A 20196-nucleotide genomic window follows, 5' to 3' on the forward strand; every position below is an offset into this window, starting at 1 on the left:
GACAGAACAGACTTTAAAAGAATGATTTAGAAGACAAGATCCACTGTCCTTTATTTAATAAAGTTTAAATGGACAGTGACTAGGGGAGGGGGAGACAGCTCTGGCTAGCTATTCTCTATCAACACACACGCCCACATATACACACATAAACCCAGCACTGCCCCATCAATTTTTCAGTCAAGTGTTTTGAGATCCTCTTTCCAACATCTTCTCTCTTTCTGCTTCAAGTTGCTTAGTCAAAATAATCTGTTCTCCCAAAAGACGAATGTTTTCTTTTTTCTGATTCTGCCTCTCAATGTCTCTGATCACTCCGTCACGAAGCCTCTAAAAACATAAGAAGCAGATTTTAGTTACCCCCTGAACAGGTGGTTCCCATCCTGTGCCTCCAAATCTAAATAACAGCGCCACCAAAATAAACTCAAAATGTTCCGATTCCAAATACCCAATTACTATTTTAACTTCTGTACAATGTAAATAAAGAAGTCACTAAGTAAATCTGGTAATGTGTTAATACTGAAGTGACGTCTTACCACATTTTACCCTGAACACAGAAAACTTAGTGGAAATTAACAATAAAACAGGCACTCTGTTGTATTTTATAAATGAAATTGCTAAGTGACACATTTAAAATGTGATGAGTTGATATAGCAAAACTGTGAACTACCTTCCTATAATCAGTGACCTGAGACAGACAAAAAACATCAAGAGAAAAAACAGACAAGAAAAATGTGATGAAATAAAGGACTTCTATCATGAAAAGGCAGAAATACAAAATTTCCAATCAATTTGATTAGAAATAAAGAAGAAAAAAAAAGGCCTATTATCAGTGAAAAAGTAAGTTCCTCAATGGTCATTGCCTTGATAAACACTAAAAACAATAACTCAGAATATGAACGGGAGCCTAACATGAAATTTAAAATGTCCACTCAGTCACTATTATGAATACTTTATAGTTTGTAGCTCACAAGAGTATATTTTTAATAGAAGATTCATGAGGTTATTATTTTTACTTTTTCACTTTAAAAACTTTAATTCTAAGCCAGGCAGTGGTGGCTCATGCCTTTAATCTCAGCACTTGGAAGACAGAGGCAGGCAGATCTCTGTGAGTTCCAGACCAACCTGGTCTACAAGAGCTAGTTCCAGGACAGCCTCCAAAGCCTCAGAGAAACCCACTCTCAAAAAAACAACTAAAAAAAAGTAAGTAAATAAATAAATAATTTTAATTCTATTGTATGTGTATGGGTGTTCTGTCTACAAGTTATGCTGGTACAGTGACTGTAGAGAACAGAAGAGGGTGTTCTGTACCCTGGAATTGGAGTTACAGATGATTATTAGCTATAACATGGGTGCTGGGAATCCGAACCCAGTTCCTCCACAAGAACAGCTATGTTGCTGGTGCTTTCTTTTGTCCCACCTAGGTCCCACTGCTGTTTCAGCCCCAAATGAACAAGCAGAGACTTATATTAATTATTAAACTGTTGATTGATGGCTAGGACTTCTTATTGGCTAGCTCTGTCTTAATTATTAACCCATTTCTATAAACCTAAGTATTTCTACATGGTCCTGGCTTACCGGAGAATGCCCAGGCCACTTACTCCTATGGGGTCTATATGGCGACTCTCTCTACCTACCTTTCCCAGAATTCTCCTATCTTCTTGCCTCTACTAGCCAAACAGTGTTTTATTCATTAACCAATAAGAGAAACATCTCCCATCATAGCTAGTACTCATAACCACTGAGCCATCTCTCCAGTCCTATATCTTTTTTTTTTTTTTTTTTTTTTTTTTTTTTTTTTTTAGTATCTTTCTAGTAATCCTTACTGTCCTGGAACTCCTTATGTAGACCAGGCTGACCTCAAACTCAAATTCGCTTCTGCCTGCCACCTATCTCTATTTTTAAAACTGGCCTAAGAAAAAAATTGGACTCAACCTAGTTGTCCACCAACAGATGAATGGATAACAAAAATCTGGTATACATGAGCAAACACACACACAGATACACACACAGAGAGAAAAAGAGAAAGAGAGACTACTACTCAGCTCTAAAGACAAATAAAGTTTAAAAATTGCAGTAAAATGGATAGACTTAAATGTGTAATATTGAGCAAGATCATGCAATCTCAGAGAGAAAGAAATCCCATGCATGTTCTCTCTCATAGGCAACATTTAGCCAATGATACTTATATATACACACAAACAAATGCACATGTGGGTATAGTAAAACATGAAGGAAGAACAAGAAAGGTTATACATAAGGATATGAGGAAGGACTGGATGCTAATGGAATGAGTTATAAATAATATAAGCTAATTGTTTTTCTAGTTCTAACTCTGTCATAGCCTTTTTGGGTTTGGTGGTAAGTGTATAAAATATATTCAATACTGAAAGCATAAAATTTAGTGTGAAGCTTCTGTTCTGAATGCCTATCCTAACTGTATAGAAGGGCTGGAGAGATGGTTCAGGTGTTAAGTGCACTTGCTCTTGCAAATGATCTGGATTCAATTCTCATGGCAGCTCACAAGTGTCTATAACTCTAGTCCAAAAAGATATGATGCCCTCTTCTGACCTCCACAGGCACCAGGAATGTATGTATGTTCATAAATATATACAAACCTTTATAAATAAAAGAAATTATTAAAGAAAATTTTAAAACTAACTATAGAAGTTCATTGAGTTATACAGACTTTGAGTCTCATTACTTTGGTGTGTGTTTTTTGTTTGTAAGATTTTTTTTTTAAGGTGGGCATTAGTGGCACTTGCCTTTAATCCCAGCACTCGGGTCGCAGTTTTGCATTTGTTTGTTTTTGGCTGTTAGTTTTACAACCCAGTTTATTATTTAAAAATAAGAAATAAAAAGACTCACCTAGCACTTGCTGAGCCTCTGCCAGGACTACGCTTCATTTGCTATACCAAGGGAGTTGGGAAATTCAAGAGTGCAAGACTAAGGTCCAGCTTGGTGGCACACACCTCTCAGTTTCAGCACTTAGGAGGTAGTAGCAGGTAGACCTCTCTGAATTCCAGGCCAGACAAAACTACATAGGGAGACTTTGTCTCAAAATAAAATAAACCCTTTAAATCTTCTAGATGGCAACTTAATGGAATTCAATTAATTTTCGTTTTGTCTGAGATGGCAGCTTAATAGAAATTCAATTTTTGTTTTGTTTGATATGAGTTCTTGTAATTTAGCCAAAGCTGGCCATGAAGTCAAGATCCTCCAGCCTTAGCCTCCCAAGTACTGGCTCGACAGTCTTAAACCTTCAGGTCTTCTTGTTATGGTGTTCCTTGTACCAGGATATACAAGAAAATTCCTTTAATACTTATCTCCCAGCTCCAGTCCTCCAAGTGACTGCCTCACTCATCTATCTTCCACACTAACCTAAGACCTCTTGTCTAGGTTAGCTTAATGTCAACTTGACCCAAGAAAGAGTCATTTGGAAAGAGGGAACCTCAATCTAAAATTGCCCACACCAGACTGGACTGTGGGTAAGTCTATGGTGCATTGTCTTGATCAGTGGTTAATGTGACAGGGCCCAGTCCATTATGGGTGGTGCCACCCCTACGCTGGTGGTCCTGGGTGTGTAAAAAAAAAAAAAAAAAAAAAACTCACAAGCCAAGAGCAAGTTAGTAAGCAGTACCTCTCCATAGTCTCTGTGCCCTGACTTCCCTCAGTGATCAACTGTGATACAGAACTGTAAATTGAAATAAACCTTTTCTTCCCCAACTTGCTTTTAGTCAAGGTGTCTTATCACAGCAACAGAAACTTGAAGACAGAAATTGGTACCAGAAGTGGGTGCTGCTGTGCTAGACCTGATCTATTTGGGGGAGGGAGATAACATTTCAACATGGGCTGTAAACAATGCTGAGTGCTCAGAGTTCAGTAGGTTATGCTCTGTGATCTTGGAAGATAAGAGTGTTGAGAGAAATGCAAATGGTGAAGGTCATCTTGTGAAATTAAAGAGAGAAGTTTTGAGAGTCCTTTACAAATTATATGAGGGCTGATTGTGTGATATTTTGAATTGAGAATTTATGGCTCTGGTCAGCTGGGATTTAAGAATCAGCTGTGACTAGAAAGAGACCAGTTCCATTAAGTAAGACATATACTGGGGCAATTTACAAGAGTTAGCTGGAGCTGAGAAATCAGCTCCATTGAACAGACCAGCATCTGAGAAGTATCTCCTCAAGATCAGCACACAGAAGCTATGGTCCAGAGGGGGCCAAGATTGTGTACCATGTGCTGGCAGCCAAACTTGATGATATGTTAAGTCTCATAGGCTTAGTTGAAGTTGAAGCCCCAAGGATCATGGCAAGAAGTTAATGCTTGCACCACATTTCAGGGTCAGAGTCCCTAAAGAGAGCCCTGCAGAACTTATTGGTAGCTGTATAGCCCATTTGCAGTGCAGACCCCAATATTTAGAGATGCCAATATCATGGGATGACCACTAAGGACAGCAACTGCTGTGGAGTAAAGTCAGCCTGAGCTTAGAAGGCCAGTTTCATGTGCTGTGGACAGTAGAACTGGAGAAATACCACAGCAAAGGTCCCTCAGAACCCAAAAGGATGGTGAATGGGTCCTAGATGTCAAGCACTGAACTTTTTACACTAATGTTTTTGGTTCTACTTTGTTCAGAACCTAACTGTGCCCTGGTTTTCCCTACTGAAGTAAGAAAGTCTTTAACTTAGTTTTGATTTTACAGGAATCCACAATTAAGAGACTGGATATTTTAGAGAGGGCTGAACTCTGAAGACGACCTTTGGCATTTTAAAGAGTCTGAACTTGGTCTAGAAAGGGTGGTATATTACTTTAATCCAAACACTCAGCAGGCAGTGGCAGACAGATCTAGTGAGTTAGCAGTCATCCCAGTCTACAAAATGAATTTTAGGACAATTAAGACAATTTAGAGAAGTGGTTCTCAACCTTTGGGTGGAACAACCCTTTCACAGGAGTCATTTAAGACTATCAGAAAGCACACACATTTACACCAAGAGTCGTAACAGTAGCAAAACTACAGTTACAAAGTAGCAAAGAAAGTAACTTTATGGTTGCAGTGGACAACATGAAGAACTATATTAAAGAGTCACATCATTAGAAAGGTTGAGAACCACTCTGTCTCACAAAAGAAAGAGAACCTAAACTTTTAAGGACAGGGACTTTTAAAGTTAGGAATATGTTTTAAATTGTGATACTGATGTTAATATGAGATCTTGAGGGTGAACAAAAAAGATCACAGCTTAGTAAATGATACGTTGTGTCAAGCTGACAAGGGGTCAATTGTACTGGTTGGTTTTTACCAACTTGACACAAACCTAGACATGTCTGAAGAGAAAATTCCTTTATTTTACTCTGTGTGTGTGTGTGTGTGTGTGTGTGTGTGTGTGTGTGTGTATGTGTGTGTGTGTGCATGCTCTTGAGCGTGTGGAGGTTCCTGCAGAGGCCAGAAGAGACTGGTGAATCCCCTGGAGCTGGAATTACAGGCAGCTGACACAGGTGCTTATGGGTCCTTAGGAAGAACAGCAGTGCTCCTCACTGCTGAGCCATCTCTCCAACCCCTGAAAGAGGTCATTTTAATTGAGAGAATGCCTCCTAAGACAGGCCTAGAGGTAATGCTATGGGATACTGTCTTGGAAAATGATTGGTATAAGAAGGTCTAGCCCATTGTAGGTGGTGCCACTCCTGAACAGGTGGTCCTGAATGTACAAAGAAGCAAACTAAGCAAGCCAGGAGCAAGCAAGCCAGTGAGCAGCATTCTTTCATGGCTTCACCTTCAGTTTCTATTTCCAGGTTGCTGCCTCAGTTTCTTTCAGTGATGGACTATGATATGAAACTGTAAGCTGAAAGAAACCCTTTCCTCCCTAAGTTGCTTTTGGTCATGGTGTTTTATCACAGCCATAGAAACCCTAACTAAGACAGCTCTTTACTAACCCAATTCTAACATCCTGTAGAATAACTACAGGAATCACATCCTCAGTTCAGCATAGGACTATACCCAGAAAAGCTCACAATAAACTGAAAATAACAAAGTCAAAAGGGAATGCCAGGACTCAGCAACACACTATATCACAGAATATCACATCACCATCCTGCAGTTCCCTGGGTGGGAACTGTGGTTTGTTCAGCTGTCCAGCATCTTAAAAGAATTCTAACATTCATCCCCAGTCTGGGAAAATAACAGAATTCAATATTCAAAGAAAGTTTCACTAAATACAAACCATGTTGCTTTCCTATCACCAGTCAAAACCAAGTTGAACTGTTTATTAAGTAAGGGCCCATCTGTACTTGGTTTCTACTAAGTTGCTTCAAGGGTTAAAGGCAATGTACATAAAGTGTAGGGTAAACAGAAAACAAGTCAATATTTCATTTATTGCCACCCTGAAGTTTCCAACACATCCACCATACCCAACCTGCCTTCCTCGATGTTAGTAAGTTGCTAACGAAGATCTAAAGGAGAGGTTATTTGGTCAGTCTTTATCACTCACTAACTTCCACAAAATACCTAAATCTTTGTTCTTCTACACTTCCAATCTCAACCCTGTTTCATTAAATCCTTGGTGTAGCTCTGGAACATAGCTGAGTCTCCATGCCTCAAGACATCTGGTTTCACTGGCCTAGTCACATTGTAAAAATTTCTCAGGAACTTGGCTTGAGACAAAGCTCCAATTCCAACCCATCTTCAAAACACACCAGGATGACACAGACATCCTGTCAAAGCCTACAAGTTTAATCAGAACCACCATCTTTTCCTTTTCCTCCTAAGAAGGAAATGTCTTTCCTCTACTCCAAAAGATATGCCCTATGGAACTATTCTTAACGTCAAATCTCTAATCTGTTGTGCTCCTTTAAATCCCACCCTGCTCCTCAAAATGCTTATGACATTTTGAGATTCCTCTCCGATTTCTAGATTGCGAACACCAAAGTCAATGAGGCTGTTTTACTCCTGATGTTTTCAATTCATTACGTCTGCCTTTGGCAAAACCCGGCTCAAGTCAAATACCTGTCAGGCCAAATACAAATACTGGCCTGCGGAGTGTAGCTCCGTCGTCAAAAAAGAGCAGACTCTAGAGAGGCCATTATTAACTACGCGTTCTCAATGTGCCCAGCATGCTAACCGTTGCAAACTTGAATGAGAACAGAAGAACTGACGGTCAGTCGCTGAGCAATTGCCAACTAGTCCCCAAAATAAAAGCTTCAAAAGAAAACGTGGAGGGCGCTATCTTTCTACCCTCTCCATAGCAGACTGTTCATTTACGCCAAAATTACAAAAAGCCTCAAGTTACCTTGGCCAAAGAAAGGCACTTGGGGTGTGTGTGCTAGGTGAGCTGCGTGACCTCGGGATCTGATCATTACTGGGTGTTGCTTTGTGGGCTGCGGCACCCCGGGGCCTCGTGCTCGCCCTGCCAGTGCTCCAGCTCAGGGAAACACCCCCGCCCCAGGGTTCCGCCCTAGCCTTAGGCCTCGCGGCAGAGGCTGAGGAGAGGAGTTAGAGACCCGAGCGCGCCCTTGAAGCCCAGCCGGCCCGCCACGCGCGCGGGGACCGCTCGCGCTCCGGAAGGCGCGGTCACGTGACACCGACCTGGCGGTCCTGCCGCTGCTTCAGATGCACGCCGGCCACCGTGGCCGCCGTCAGCAGCACCGAGAGGCCCAGCACCGCCTTCGAACTCCTCGACATTCCCGCTCCCGGCCGCGGACTCGCTCCCGCGCACGCCCCCGCCGCCGCCGCCGCGGCAACGGGCCAGGCTCGACCCCTCGAGCGTAGAGCTGTCGCAAACTCGCTGTCGCCGCCAGGCTCGAGCAATCGAGCGCCGAGCACAGACCCTGCCTAACTTTCCTTTGACGGATTCCAGTGGGGCCCTAGGGCAGGGGACTCCCCGTTTGGGGACCGCCTCCACCAGGAAGTCGGTGTGCTGGGCAGCTTTGGAGACGCCAGGGTCGGGTTGGCGGAGGAGTCGGGGGTATTTGCGGAGTGTGCGGAGAACAGCTTAACGCTGTGGGGCGACTGGATCAGACCCCAAATTTTCATAGGATCTTAAAATCTGGGTGGTCGGTTTTTAAAAGGCAAGGGTTTGCTAGGCAGCTTAGACTGGCCTCAAACTCGCAATCCTTCTGCCTCAGCCTCCGCCACACCGCGTCGCCCATTCACAGCTCCACTTTGGGAAATGCGCTGGGTCAGGCAAGGATCCGGAAATGTGTAGCCGTTTGTCTTTGATTCCCTTGAAGCCTGCCCGAAATGCAAAATCCCTATGTCATACTAACCAGGAAAATTAGAGACTAGAGGAGTTCACAATAAGCTAAGGATGGTGTCATTTGCACTTCCCCCTTAAATTAAAAAGAGCCTTGGCTTCCCAGAACTTTAACCAAGCTACCAATGAAGAGCTAAATCACTCCGACCCACGGAAATACATATTCAAAGTTGCTTCTGAAAAAAGCTACAGATGATGTTGATGGAGATAGCCCAGCTTTTCCCAGAGCTTCTCCAACATTCGCCTCGGTTCAGAATGCACACCTGTAATCTCGGTACTGAAGGCTCAGGTAGGCAGATCTGTAGCCAGGCCTTGTTACACCGAGAAACCCACTCTTGAAAAGCAAAACAAACAAAAAGCATTTCACTACCATTCTCTGTTAAGTGGACCTAAGAGGCATGAATGAAATACTGCTTATGAACTGTAATAAAATAATTAAAAGATGCCTTTCTGACTGACCACAACATTTTTAGCAGCCTATGGAGGTTGCAACTTTGCATATGAAAATAGAGTTTGGGCCTGGAGAATTTTGGAATGAGAAGACATTCAGGATGTGTTTGCATATTTCTCTAAAGGAAAAAAATTCTGCCACAATACTTTTTACTTGTTGTAACCCCAGATTTTTCATCCAGTAACTCAGTGAGCTCAACAGCTATGAATGGTCTCAGAACAACAAAACATTAGAAGGCCTTTCATTATTGTCATTAATTTTTAAATTTGTCTTCTTGAAACGTATTCTGGAGGGTTTTTTGTTTGTTTGCTTGTTTTGGCTTGTTTTGTTGTTGTTTTGTTTTTGGGGTGTTTTGTTTTTTGTTTTCCCAAGACAGGGTTTCTCTGTGTAACACTGAATTTTGTTTTTTGTTTTTGTTTTTTTAATCTTTCATACCAGACAAGATGCTGCATGCCTTTAATCCCAGCACTCAGGCGATAAAGGTAGGTAGATCTCTTGAGTTCAAGGCCAGTCTGGTTTACAGAGCAAGTTTCAGGACAGCCAGGGCTACACAGAGAAAATTCCATCTTGAAAAAAAAAAAAAAGTCTTTTAAATGGGTGTCCAAAGGGTATATAGACCAGTTTATAAACCAAAGCAAGAAGTTTTGTAGAATTATCATTATTTGACTTAGTGGTTGAGTGACTGCATGCCATTAGATGCTATCAGACAATAAAAAGCAGTGTATTTGCTTTTGAAGTTTCTACTAAATAAATTTCCTTATTTTCTCTCTTTCATGTCAAGACCTTTTAGAGAAAGCTTAGTGATGAACACATTTTGTTGTTGATTAACTCCTATATTTTAGATTCATCTGAAATGCTAGGAGAGTGTGTGACAGGGCAAGACAATGCAAAGGTTCTTTCATTTTATATTCTTGCTGAGTCCAACTAGAATTTGATCTCCGTGATTGGGAATTCTGTGAAAGTTACCAAACTCTATTCTAGGAACGCAAGATCAAGATGCCCCAGCTTACTTATCTTGGCTTCTGTTAAGTGACTTGCTTGTGCAAAACCTCCCTCTGAAGCTCCATGTGAGAAACCAGGAGGTGCTTTTGCTTTTAAAATCCCCTTACTCTAAACACTGAGTGATGCATTTAGGTTCCAAATACCTGAGTGCAATCCCAGCCAGCTGTACTAAAGACTCTCAGTTGCTTATTACCTGTGTCTCAGGGGTCATCTCTGGTGGGGTCCCCATAACAGACTTATCCCAGGGACCACATCCCTCAGAGAAAGAAAAACTATAGGCAACAGCAAACTTTCTTTTCTCCCAACTGTGGTCAAAAAGAAAGAAGTCGGGGGTCTTTGGCAGTGGAACCAGTATTTATCCCTAGTGTATGAATGGACTTTGGGAGCTCCATGGGGGGATACTCTCTCAGCCTAGATACATGGGGGAGGGCCTAGGCCCTGCCCCCAAATGATGTGACAGACTTTGATGATCCTCCATGGAAGGCCTCACCCTCCTGGGGAATGGATGAGGAATAGGATCGGGGAATTGGTGAGGGACATAGGAGGATGGGAGGGAGAGGGAACTGGGATTGATATGTAAAATAAGATTGTTTCTAATTAATAAATATATAAAAAAGAATCTGAAGAGACTACCCAAACATCATCAGGACTCTCCACTTTGAAGTGACAGGACTTACAAATTCTAAGTGCTGAGAACCAAGGACAAAATTATAGTTTAAGGATAAGAAAAGATAGCCTTTTCAACAAATGGTGCTGAGAAAAAAACTGGGTATCCACATGTAGGTATCTCACCAAGCATCCTGGTCCAGTAACACAGTACACTGTAATATGCCAGTCCCTCATGGCTGTGAGGCTCTCGGGCAGCTGTGACTTGCTGCACTGACTAGCATCATTGCAGGAAAGCATTAAATTAAAAATTGGAACTGGTTGTTTAGCTCAATGCTAGGCAATGAGGCAGTCACTTCCCCCTGCTAAGCAGATGTCACTCAGATGTCACAGTATCACAAAGTCCAAAAATGTTAAGTGGAAACATCCTAAGTCAGGTACCTTCTGTACATGATTTGACAGTTATTTTAGATTCAACATCCACTCACAGCATTAGTTATAAAGGGAGAAAGTTGTTAGGTCCTTTAAATATAATTTAAATTATACTTAAGAGTTATCTACCACTGCTTAAATAAGCACTGACTTCAGCCTCTGTGTTGGCAAATACACAGAGCAGCTGGAACACTCTGTACACCTGAACCCCATAATACAGCAAATGCTCCACAATTACCACAGCCAGCAGAGCTGCGTGCATATGTCCTCAAAAGATAAAGTAAGGCAAAGCAGGCATGGTGAACATCCTTTAATCCCAGCACTCAGGAGGCAGAGGAAGGAGACTCTGAATGTGAATCCACTCAACATAGTGAGAGCTCTAGTACAGCTAGCCCTGTCCCAAAATAAATGAATAAATAAATGTAAACAAATAAGAAAAGATAGGTAGGGGATGGATAGATGGATCAGTGCTTAAGAATAATGCCTATGGGACTGGAGAGATGGTGCAGTGATTAAATTGTGCTACAAGTACTTGTTCACGCAGAAGACCCAGGTTCAATTCCCAACACCATGCTCACAACCATATATAATTCCACTTCCTGGGGATTCAACATCTTCTAGCTTTCAGGGCACTGCATTCATGTGATGCATACACACACAAAATAATAAAGTTAAGTTAATAAAAAAAAAAAGGGGGGGGCAATGCCTGCTATTCCAGAGGACCCACATTTAATTCCCAGCACCCATGTGGTCACTTACAATCATTTGTAACTGTGGCTCAAGAGGATCCAGTGCCCTCTTCTGGCATCAAGGTACACATATAGTTCATAAACATACATAGAGGGAAAATACCCATACATATAAAATAAAATAATAATTAAAAATTTTAAAATAGACAAGTGTGCATCAAACACAAAAATAAATGATAAGTTATTTAAAAATGCAAAATGGATATTAAAAGTATACCACCCAAACATCTATCAGCAGGAAAAGGACAGAGAAGATGCAGGATTGTCATATAGACAAATAATAAACAGCCTTAAGAAATAATGAATTTAACAGGCAGTGGTTGTGCACGCTTTAATCCCGCACTTGGGAGGTAGGGGCAGGTGGATCTCTGTGAGTTTGAGCCCAGCCTGACCTACAGAGCGAATTTTAGGACAGTCAGGACTGTTACACAATGAAACCCTGTCTAGAAATAAATTTTTTAAAAAAAATCCACAAAAGACTGTATTTGCATAAATTCCTCTCCAGGAGGGACTATGGCAGCAACCTTGTTAGGGTCAGGGGAGGATCCTCTAGGAAAAAAATGTGAGAGGAGCTTCGGGATGCTCGTATAATTCAGTCTCTTCATCTGGTTTATTGTTCTGGCTATGTGCAAACTATGATCCAGTGGTCCCCTTAGGTTATATGCACATATCCTATGCACAGCACACTTCCATCCACTTCTTGAATAAAAATAGGAATAGTAAAAAAGTGGCTTTTCAGTTCTTACACATACATAGCCCCTTCCCCAGAACTTTTTTTTTTTTTTAATCTCTTTCCTGGCTGATGACTATTAAGAACTGAAGAATGGTCATTAAGATGACTCAGAGGGGAAAGTAATGGAGACCTGAGTTTGAGCCCTGGAACCTAGATAAAGGCAGAAGAGAAAAATGGACTCCACAATGTTGTCTCTGGCTTCTATGGAAGTACTATGGCATGTGTGTATGGGGAGCCCACCAGGGATGACCACTGAGAACACAGTTTATAGCTAGCTGAATGTCTTTGTTCCAGTCTGCTCAGACTATACTCAGATATTTGAGACCCTAGGATAGTTCTGAAGGTTTGGGGAAAGGAATTTATGAAGGCAAAAAACACATCCTGCTATCTCACTGGGCAGTTGCAGAGGGAGGTTTTGTAGGAGCAAGCAGTTTAACAAAAACTAAGGTAGGTTAGTTGGGGCATCTTAACCTCAGGATCCTAGGGTAATTTTCCATCTGGCTTCCCAATAAGATCAAATTCTAGTCAAACCTAAAATGGCCTCTGTAGTAGGCTTACTTTTGGGTCGTCAACCGGCTCTCAAATCATGACATTGAGATTTTTTTTTTTTTATTACTTAAAAATGCTCTGCCTTATCTTATTCTTGTTTCTTGCTAGATCTTATAATTTAATTTGCCTTGTTTTTCTTCATTTACATTTTGCCTCAGGGCTTTTTATCTTTCTTTTATTCTATATGTCCTACTTCATGTCTGGCTGGCTGGTGGCTGCCTAGCTGGCCGGCCCCAGGCATCTTCCTCTATTTCCCTTCCTTCTCTTCTTCCTCTCTGAAGCCTAGATTCCTCTTATCCCTCCTTGCCTAAATATTGGCCATTCAACTTTTTATTAGACCAATCAGGTGACTTAGACAGGTAAGGTAAAACAGTAACACATCTTTATAGAATTAAACAAATGCAACATAAACATAAAATGTAACACAGCTCTTCAGAGTTAAACAAATGCAGTGTTGCTGGCAGTTTTTCTTGTCCCAACAAGTCCTGCTCCTGCTTCCATTCCCAAAATAACACACAAAGACTTACATTAATTATTAAACCTGTTAGCAGATGACTAGGGCTTCTTATTGGCTAGCTCTGTCTTAATTATTAACCCACTTCTATAAATCTATGTATTTCCAGGAGGTCTTATCTTACTGGAGAAGGGTCCAGACCTGTTAATCCTTTAGTGGCCTACATGGTGACCAGTTTGGCAGGCTCCTTCTGCCTACCTCTCCCAGAACTCTCCTGGTCTCCTAATCCTGCCTATCTTCCTGCCTTATTGGCCAACAGTGTTTTACTCCTCAACCAATGAGACAAGCATATATACAGAAAGACTTCCCCCATTGATGGAGCATAAACAAATACAACATATCTTTACATAGTTAATCTACAACATAAACAAGTTTTATACATCTTTACATAGTTAAACATAACATTCCACAACAGCCTCAGCAAGAATACAAGGTGGAGGGACCTTTGCACTCTCTTGCCCTGTCATATACGCACCCCTGAAGACAGAGGTTTCTGTTCTGCCTGGACCTACAGCCATTTAGTCCCAAATAAACACACAGAGGCTTTTGTTAATTATAAACTGTCTGGCCAATGGCTCAGACTTCTTATTGGCCAGCTCTCTCTTAATTATTAACCCATTCCTATTAAACTATGTATTGCCACGAGGCTGTGGCTTACCCCTAATGCTCTAGTATGTTACTCCTTTAGTGGCTACATGGCAGCTCCCTAACAGCACCTCTCTGCCTTCCTCTTCCCCAAATTCTCTTAGTCTGGAAGCCCTGCCAAAACTTCCTGCCTGACTACTGGCCAATCAGCATTTATTCATCAACCAATAAGAGAAACATATATTCACAGCATACAGGACATTGCCCATCATACCCCCCCACACACCATTCAAGTGTTCATGCATGCAACAAAAAAATGATAAATATTAATTTTAAATAATTAAAGAGATTGCCCTTTAAAATGAGATGTTTTATTCCCAGATAATAAGTTTCCCTACTGATCCAGTAAGCTGAATTAAGCCAAATTACAACAGACAACAGCAACAGACCTCTTGCAGACAAAGCAACTCCCCAGGAGGTTTACTGATCTCAAAGAACTAGGCCAGAGAAGTCATGCCCTCAAGCTAATGGAGGGAGGTTTTATAGACCTTAGGTGAGGGTTGATGATACACCAGCCAGGAGCTGGGACTTTGCCCAAGAATGCTCAGAAGCTAGGTCACTGTGCGGGTACTTGGGTGTCATTCCTTTGTTCAGAGCTTTTCCAGTGCAGGTGGGGGTTGAGGAAAAAGGGCAGACAGGGTTTCCCAGCTTGTGCAGGGGAAAGCTGGAAGCTCCAACCAAACACAAAGTTATTTTGAAAATTTAGCTAATATATGCTATCTGATCAGAAACTATGAAAAAACTTACTTAAAAACACAAAAAATGATATTAAAATAAGACTCTAGCAAGCATGGTGGTACAGGTACAAAATTCCTCTCATGACACCAAGGAAAGATTATGAGTAGGAAGCTAGCTTGTGCTATTTACCAAAACTCTGACTCAAAAACAAAACAAAAAAGTTAGACCCCAAGAAGAAAGCTCTAGCTTTTTATTTTTGAAAACAAACAAAACAAAACAAATGACAGCTAGGAGTGTAATTCACTAGCAGAGTATTTATCCACATACACAAAGCCCTGGGTTCAACCCAGTACCACAAAAATTAATAAGTTAATTGAGGAGTCATAGATATATTATCATAAAATTTACACATTTAAGCCTACCCTACCAATTTCTTTTTCCACTCATAATTATGTAACACATTTTTAAAATTTTTTCTTTTCATGAAAATATCATGTGCATAAAATATAAATAGCAACTAGCCATGAAACTCCATTTTGAAATCTGCAAACTTCCTCACATTGATCTCATTGAACTATATAAATATTATCCTTCCTTATCCTTATCCTTATCCTTACCAAGGTAGGATGTGGTGATATTTTGTTTATGAAATAACAAATAAAGCTTGCCTGAAAATCAGAGTGCAAAGCTAGCCACACTAGTCAACCATACAGGCCAGGCAGTGGTGGCACACACCTTTAATCCCAGCAGACACACTGGTTAGCTATAGACGATGGGCAGTAGTGGTGCACACCTTTAATCCCAACACTAGAGAGAAATATAAGGTGGGCAGGGACAGAAGTGCAGGGTACTCAGTCTGCAGTCACAATGAGGACAGAATTGCACCTTTGGTCTGAGCCTTGGTATGGGTAAGGACTCTCTAGTGGCTTGGCTGCTTTGCTTTTCTGATTTTTCAGCTTTCCACCCTAATATCTGTCTCTGAGTTTTTTTGTTTTTTCTGTCTCTGGGTTTTTATTATTCATATAGTGGGACAATGAGTAGGAAGGGCAACTGACATCACAGTTTGTTATTCTTATTTTCTGCAGTGCTGGGGGAGCCAGGGCCTTACATTTCACCCTTGACCATCACCGTGCACGTAATTTCAAAGGCCAAGATGCAGGATTACTTTAGAAACCTCACAGTGGCTGGCTCCCCATTCTTGCAAAAAAAAGTTCCCAGGTCATTGGAACAGTGTTCTACCCAGCCCTTTCTTTCAGCCTCCTCTGAGTAACAAGCATCATCAAGAAGTACAGAACCTGGAAAAGAGTCAAGAGATGAGAGGGTTTTTTTGTTTTTTTTTTTTTTTTTTTTTTTTTTTTTTGGAGTAAACACACTATTGTCCCTGGAAGGAACAATGCCCCAAGGGCAAAGACCTAAATTGACTCCTTAGTGAACTGTATAACTTGGCTGTGTCCTTCAGACTTGGCCATCCTCCTGGACCCTTATTTGTTATAATACAGAAAAGTGGCTGACACAGAAAGTCACAGTGTTAAGGACAACTGACAGTCTCTTACTGAGTTCTGAGCAGCCAAGGTTTCCCTCCAGCGCTTGGAATTAGTCACAGTGAGTTTCACAGAGTGTTTACAGCACTAATTTGGAACACAACACTAATTTACACTAATACAGACCCATGAATCCTTTGTCCTTGGGGTTTCAGAACAGTACTGTTCTTGGCCCTTTTGCCTTCATGCTCTTCTGACAGAACCCATCAGCATGAATTTGGATTTTTAAAACTGATTTATTTGATGTATATGAACATTTGCCTGCATGCATGTATGTGCACTGTGTGTATGCCTGTTACACACTCTGGAACTGGAGTTGCAGATGGTTGTGAGACATCATGGGGGTGCTGGGAAGCAAACCTGGGTCCTTTACAAGAGCAACAACTGCTCTTAACTGTTGATCCATCTCTCCAGCCTCCCCCCCCCCAGTTTTATTATTTTTTATTAGCTTTTAAAATTAGCATAAAAAGTAATATGCATCAGTATTGCTTTTCACATACTTTTTGAGACAGGGCCTTAACTGTGTAACCCTGATTGGCCTAGAACTTGCTGTGTAGACCAGACTAGCCTAGGATTCAGAGATTCACCTGCTTCTGCCTCCCAAGAGCTGAGTTTAAAGGCAGCAACATCTTGCCCAGCTCCATTCTTTGTTTTTGTTGATGTTCATCCCTGACTCTGCTGCCTCATCCCCTTCTCCTCATTCCTGCTGGTCCCTTCTCTACTCTTCACACACTTGCATTCTCATGTCACATATATTCTCTTCCAATCTCTTCTGTGACACTACTCATGGGGACATGTGAACAAACACACCTATTTACTTACAGGAGCAGAAATGACTCACAAAGACAGCTGAACACCAAAAGCCTACCCCAGCATGGGTAATAGTTGATAAAAGGTGGAATCCTGGAGCCCACTGCCCAACTTGCAGACAGCTCAACAAGTTAGAGAGTGTCTCCTTCACACAGCTCCAGTCATCCGAGCAGCTACATGGTCTCTGCCTATTTTAGGTGGCTAGGCTGGTCTGAGAGTCTGAAAGTATCTATTTGCTAGCATGCCTTACTGCTTACATAGGCTTGGGAGGTGCCTTCTGGTGAATCTGGTCAGCATCAGGGACATCCTGTGGCTATTGTGTTGTTTACTTCCTGAGTTTAAGGAGCTTTCTTGCAGGATGGAATGTTTCACCTCCCCAGCATCCCATTGTTTTATTTTCCCTTTAATATCGTGTGTCTTAACAGACATCCCTCAAAAACTGAAAGTTTTAATGTCAGAGGAAATGTTTATCTCCGCCCCACCCCACCCCCACACACAGCTACTTTAATATTGGTTCTTTCCCTCTTGTAGTACTTTTCTAGTTTCATGACCTACACACATTCACACATATAAATACACTTGTATAAAAACTAAAATCTGCTGGGCGGTGGTGGCACACACCTTTAGTCACAGCACTCGGGAGACAGAGGCAGGAGGATCTCTGTGAGTTTGAGGCCAGCCTGGTCTACAGAGCAAGTTCCAGGACAGGGTCCAAAGCTACAGGGAAATCCTGTCTCAAATAACTATAAAAGGAAGGACTGCCTCCTGAATACGAATGCCATCCCTGCACATGGCCGGGAGGGGGAAGAGAATCTTGCCTGTACTCTTCCAGCTTTCACACATGTGCTGCTGAAGTGAGCACTTCAATGCTTTTTAATACTTCCTTACTTCTGGCACTAAGGAGCATCAGGCTTGTGTGCTTCATGCCCTAGTCCTAGTAGTCAGCCATTTCTTCAAGGATCTAAGAAGGGCATTGGAAACCAAGGGCTGAGCCTAGGAATGCTTGGTGCTTCTGGAGGATTGTCTTCATAAACAGACCCAGTAAGAAACCCCCAAACAAAGCCACTACGTGAAGAGAAAAGCAATTCATTAAGGGCAAAACTGCCATGCTGCCTCATAAAATGAAGGGCAGTAACAGCTGTAAAAGCTTGTTGGGTTTTGTATGGGTAGATGACAGAGGGAGGCAGCTGGGGAGCTGGGACAGCCAGGGGCAGGGCATGGGAATCTGCCTGACAGAGGAGGTGCTGAGCGTGGCGGTTAGAAATGTTCAGCCAGCCATGAAGGGCTTCCAAGGAACATTTTAGGGTTCTGATTCTTTATCAAACCCAGCCCAGGTGGAACCCGCGCTGTCACCCTAAAACAATGCCATCAGCACTGCCATTTGGGGACCCACTTTGTGACCAACAGTCTCATTTAGGAATGAATGCACACACTAACCTGTGTGTGTACAAGTGTCTATGATATCTCTATGCAGCCATCTGAACTTACAGACAATAAAGCATGCCCCCAGAGCATGTCCCTAGCTCTAGGCCCTAACCACTTTCCTGCAAACTCTGGCTCCTGCAGTGAATGTCTTAAACACTTTTTGTTGTTCTTGTTTCTTTGCTAAGAGGCCATGATCAAGGCAATTTAAGCAGTTTGTAAAGAGTTTACTTCCTATAGGGGGCCTTTCTTACAGTTTCAGAGAGTTAGAGTTCATGATTATTGTGGTGGGGAAAATGGCCGAAGGCAGGCAGTCATGGTGCTGAGAGTTTACATCTTGAGGTAACGACCATGAAGGAGAAAGAGAAAGCCAACATCAAACCCCAAGATCAGTGACACAGTTCCGCCAACAATGTCACAGCTCCTAATCCTTCCCAAACACCTCCACCAGCTAGGAAGCAAGCATTCAAATAAAAGAGCTTGTGGGGGCCATTCTCCTTCAAACATCACATCAAACAACTTGGTTCTGCCCATCACCATCTACTACACAGTTGTTAAATCAGTGTGTGTGGAGAGGAGTCTCAGGATTTTCAACTTCTACCCCATGGAGAGAATGTTATCAACTAACTGCCATGGCAGTGTGGGGTTTCCATCAGTTTTATTTTGTGATCCCATTCATTCTAAAGTTTTGTGACCCATATTCATTCTGCAGTTACTTAATCAGTATAGTTTCCCTATATTCTGCATTAAGGTTTCTTCTTCTGTTTGTGAAACAGACCTTGTCAAAGCTTGAAATCCTTCCTGCCAGCATGCATGGACCCTCTCTAAGCAATACACTTTTTTCTATTAAACAGGATTTCTCTGTGTAGCCCTGGCTGTCCTGGTCTTTGTAGATCAGACTTCTAGTCTCAAACTCAAAGATTCGCCTGACTCTGCCTCCTGGGTGCTGGGATTAAAGGATTGAATATGTTTCATATCTTAAATATATTTACACCTCTCTGCTTGATTTATCAGCTTGAAATGATTCTTCTTCTGGTCTCCAGGTCTGTCTTAGGGTTACTTTTGCTGTGATAAAGCATGACCAAAAACGACTTGGGGAGGAAAGGGTTTATTTATCTTACATTTCCATAACACTGTTCATCTTTGGAGGAAGTCAGGAAAGGAACCTCAAACAGGGCAGGAAGCTGGAGTCAGGAGCTGATGCAGAGGCCACAGAGGGGTACTGCATTCTGGCTTGCTCAGGCTGCTTTCTTGTAGAACCCAAGATCACCAGCCCGTGGCGGCCCCACTCACAATAGGCTGGGCCCTTCCCCATCAACCACTAATTAAGAAAATGCCCAACAGACTTGCCTGCAGCCTGATCTTATGGAGGAATTTCTTTAATTAAGGCTCCCTCCCCTCTAATGACTCTAGCTGATGTCAAGTCGACATATAACTACCAGCACAAGGGCCAAAGATAAAAGAAGTCAGAGGTAAATATAACCAACTTCCTGCCTGTGTCTCTTACTCAAATTTTGTTACCTATATCATTGAGTGCTGGTCAGTTTTTTTTTTTTTTTTTTTTTTTTTTTTTTTTTGTTTTGTTTTGTTTTGTTTTTTTTGTTTTTTTGGTTTTTTTTTTTTTTTTTTTCCGTTTTGTTTTGTTTTTTCAACTTAACACAAGCTAGAGTTCCCTGGAAAGAGGAAACTTTAACTGAGAGAGTGACATCATAAGACTGGGCAGTAGGTAAGTCTGGGAACATTTTCTAGATTAATGATTGACATGAGAAGGCCCAGCCAGAAGTGGGTAGTGCCACTCCTGGGCAGGTAGTCCTGAGTTGTATTAAAAAA

The 20196-nt window shown here is 41.8% G+C and overlaps 1 protein-coding gene across 1 annotated transcript; it reads right to left on the reverse strand.

Annotated features, from left to right (window-relative positions):
- Positions 1-22: 22 nt before the first annotated feature.
- Positions 23-7736, reverse strand: LOC127221361 (protein PET117 homolog, mitochondrial). Its single transcript, XM_051183263.1, has 2 exons — positions 7568-7736; positions 23-324 (listed from the first exon to the last, which is right to left on the reverse strand). Exons 1-2 carry the CDS (start codon positions 7661-7663, stop codon positions 178-180), a joined length of 243 nt encoding a protein of 80 aa, XP_051039220.1. The 5' UTR covers positions 7664-7736; the 3' UTR covers positions 23-177.
- Positions 7737-20196: the final 12460 nt, after the last annotated feature.

This window comes from Phodopus roborovskii, unplaced genomic scaffold, assembly GCF_943737965.1.
Source record: "Phodopus roborovskii unplaced genomic scaffold, PHOROB, whole genome shotgun sequence".
Classification (NCBI taxonomy): Eukaryota; Metazoa; Chordata; class Mammalia; order Rodentia; family Cricetidae; genus Phodopus; species Phodopus roborovskii.

Bases quoted from the DNA above. Each gene is read 5' to 3' on its own strand.
- LOC127221361 (XM_051183263.1), bottom strand. From the start codon at position 7,663: ATGTCGAGGAGTTCGAAGGCGGTGCTGGGCCTCTCGGTGCTGCTGACG. The intron at 325-7,567 runs GTCGGTGTCACG...TTATGTTTTTAG, and splicing joins AGCAGCGGCAGGACCGCCAG to AGGCTTCGTGACGGAGTGAT.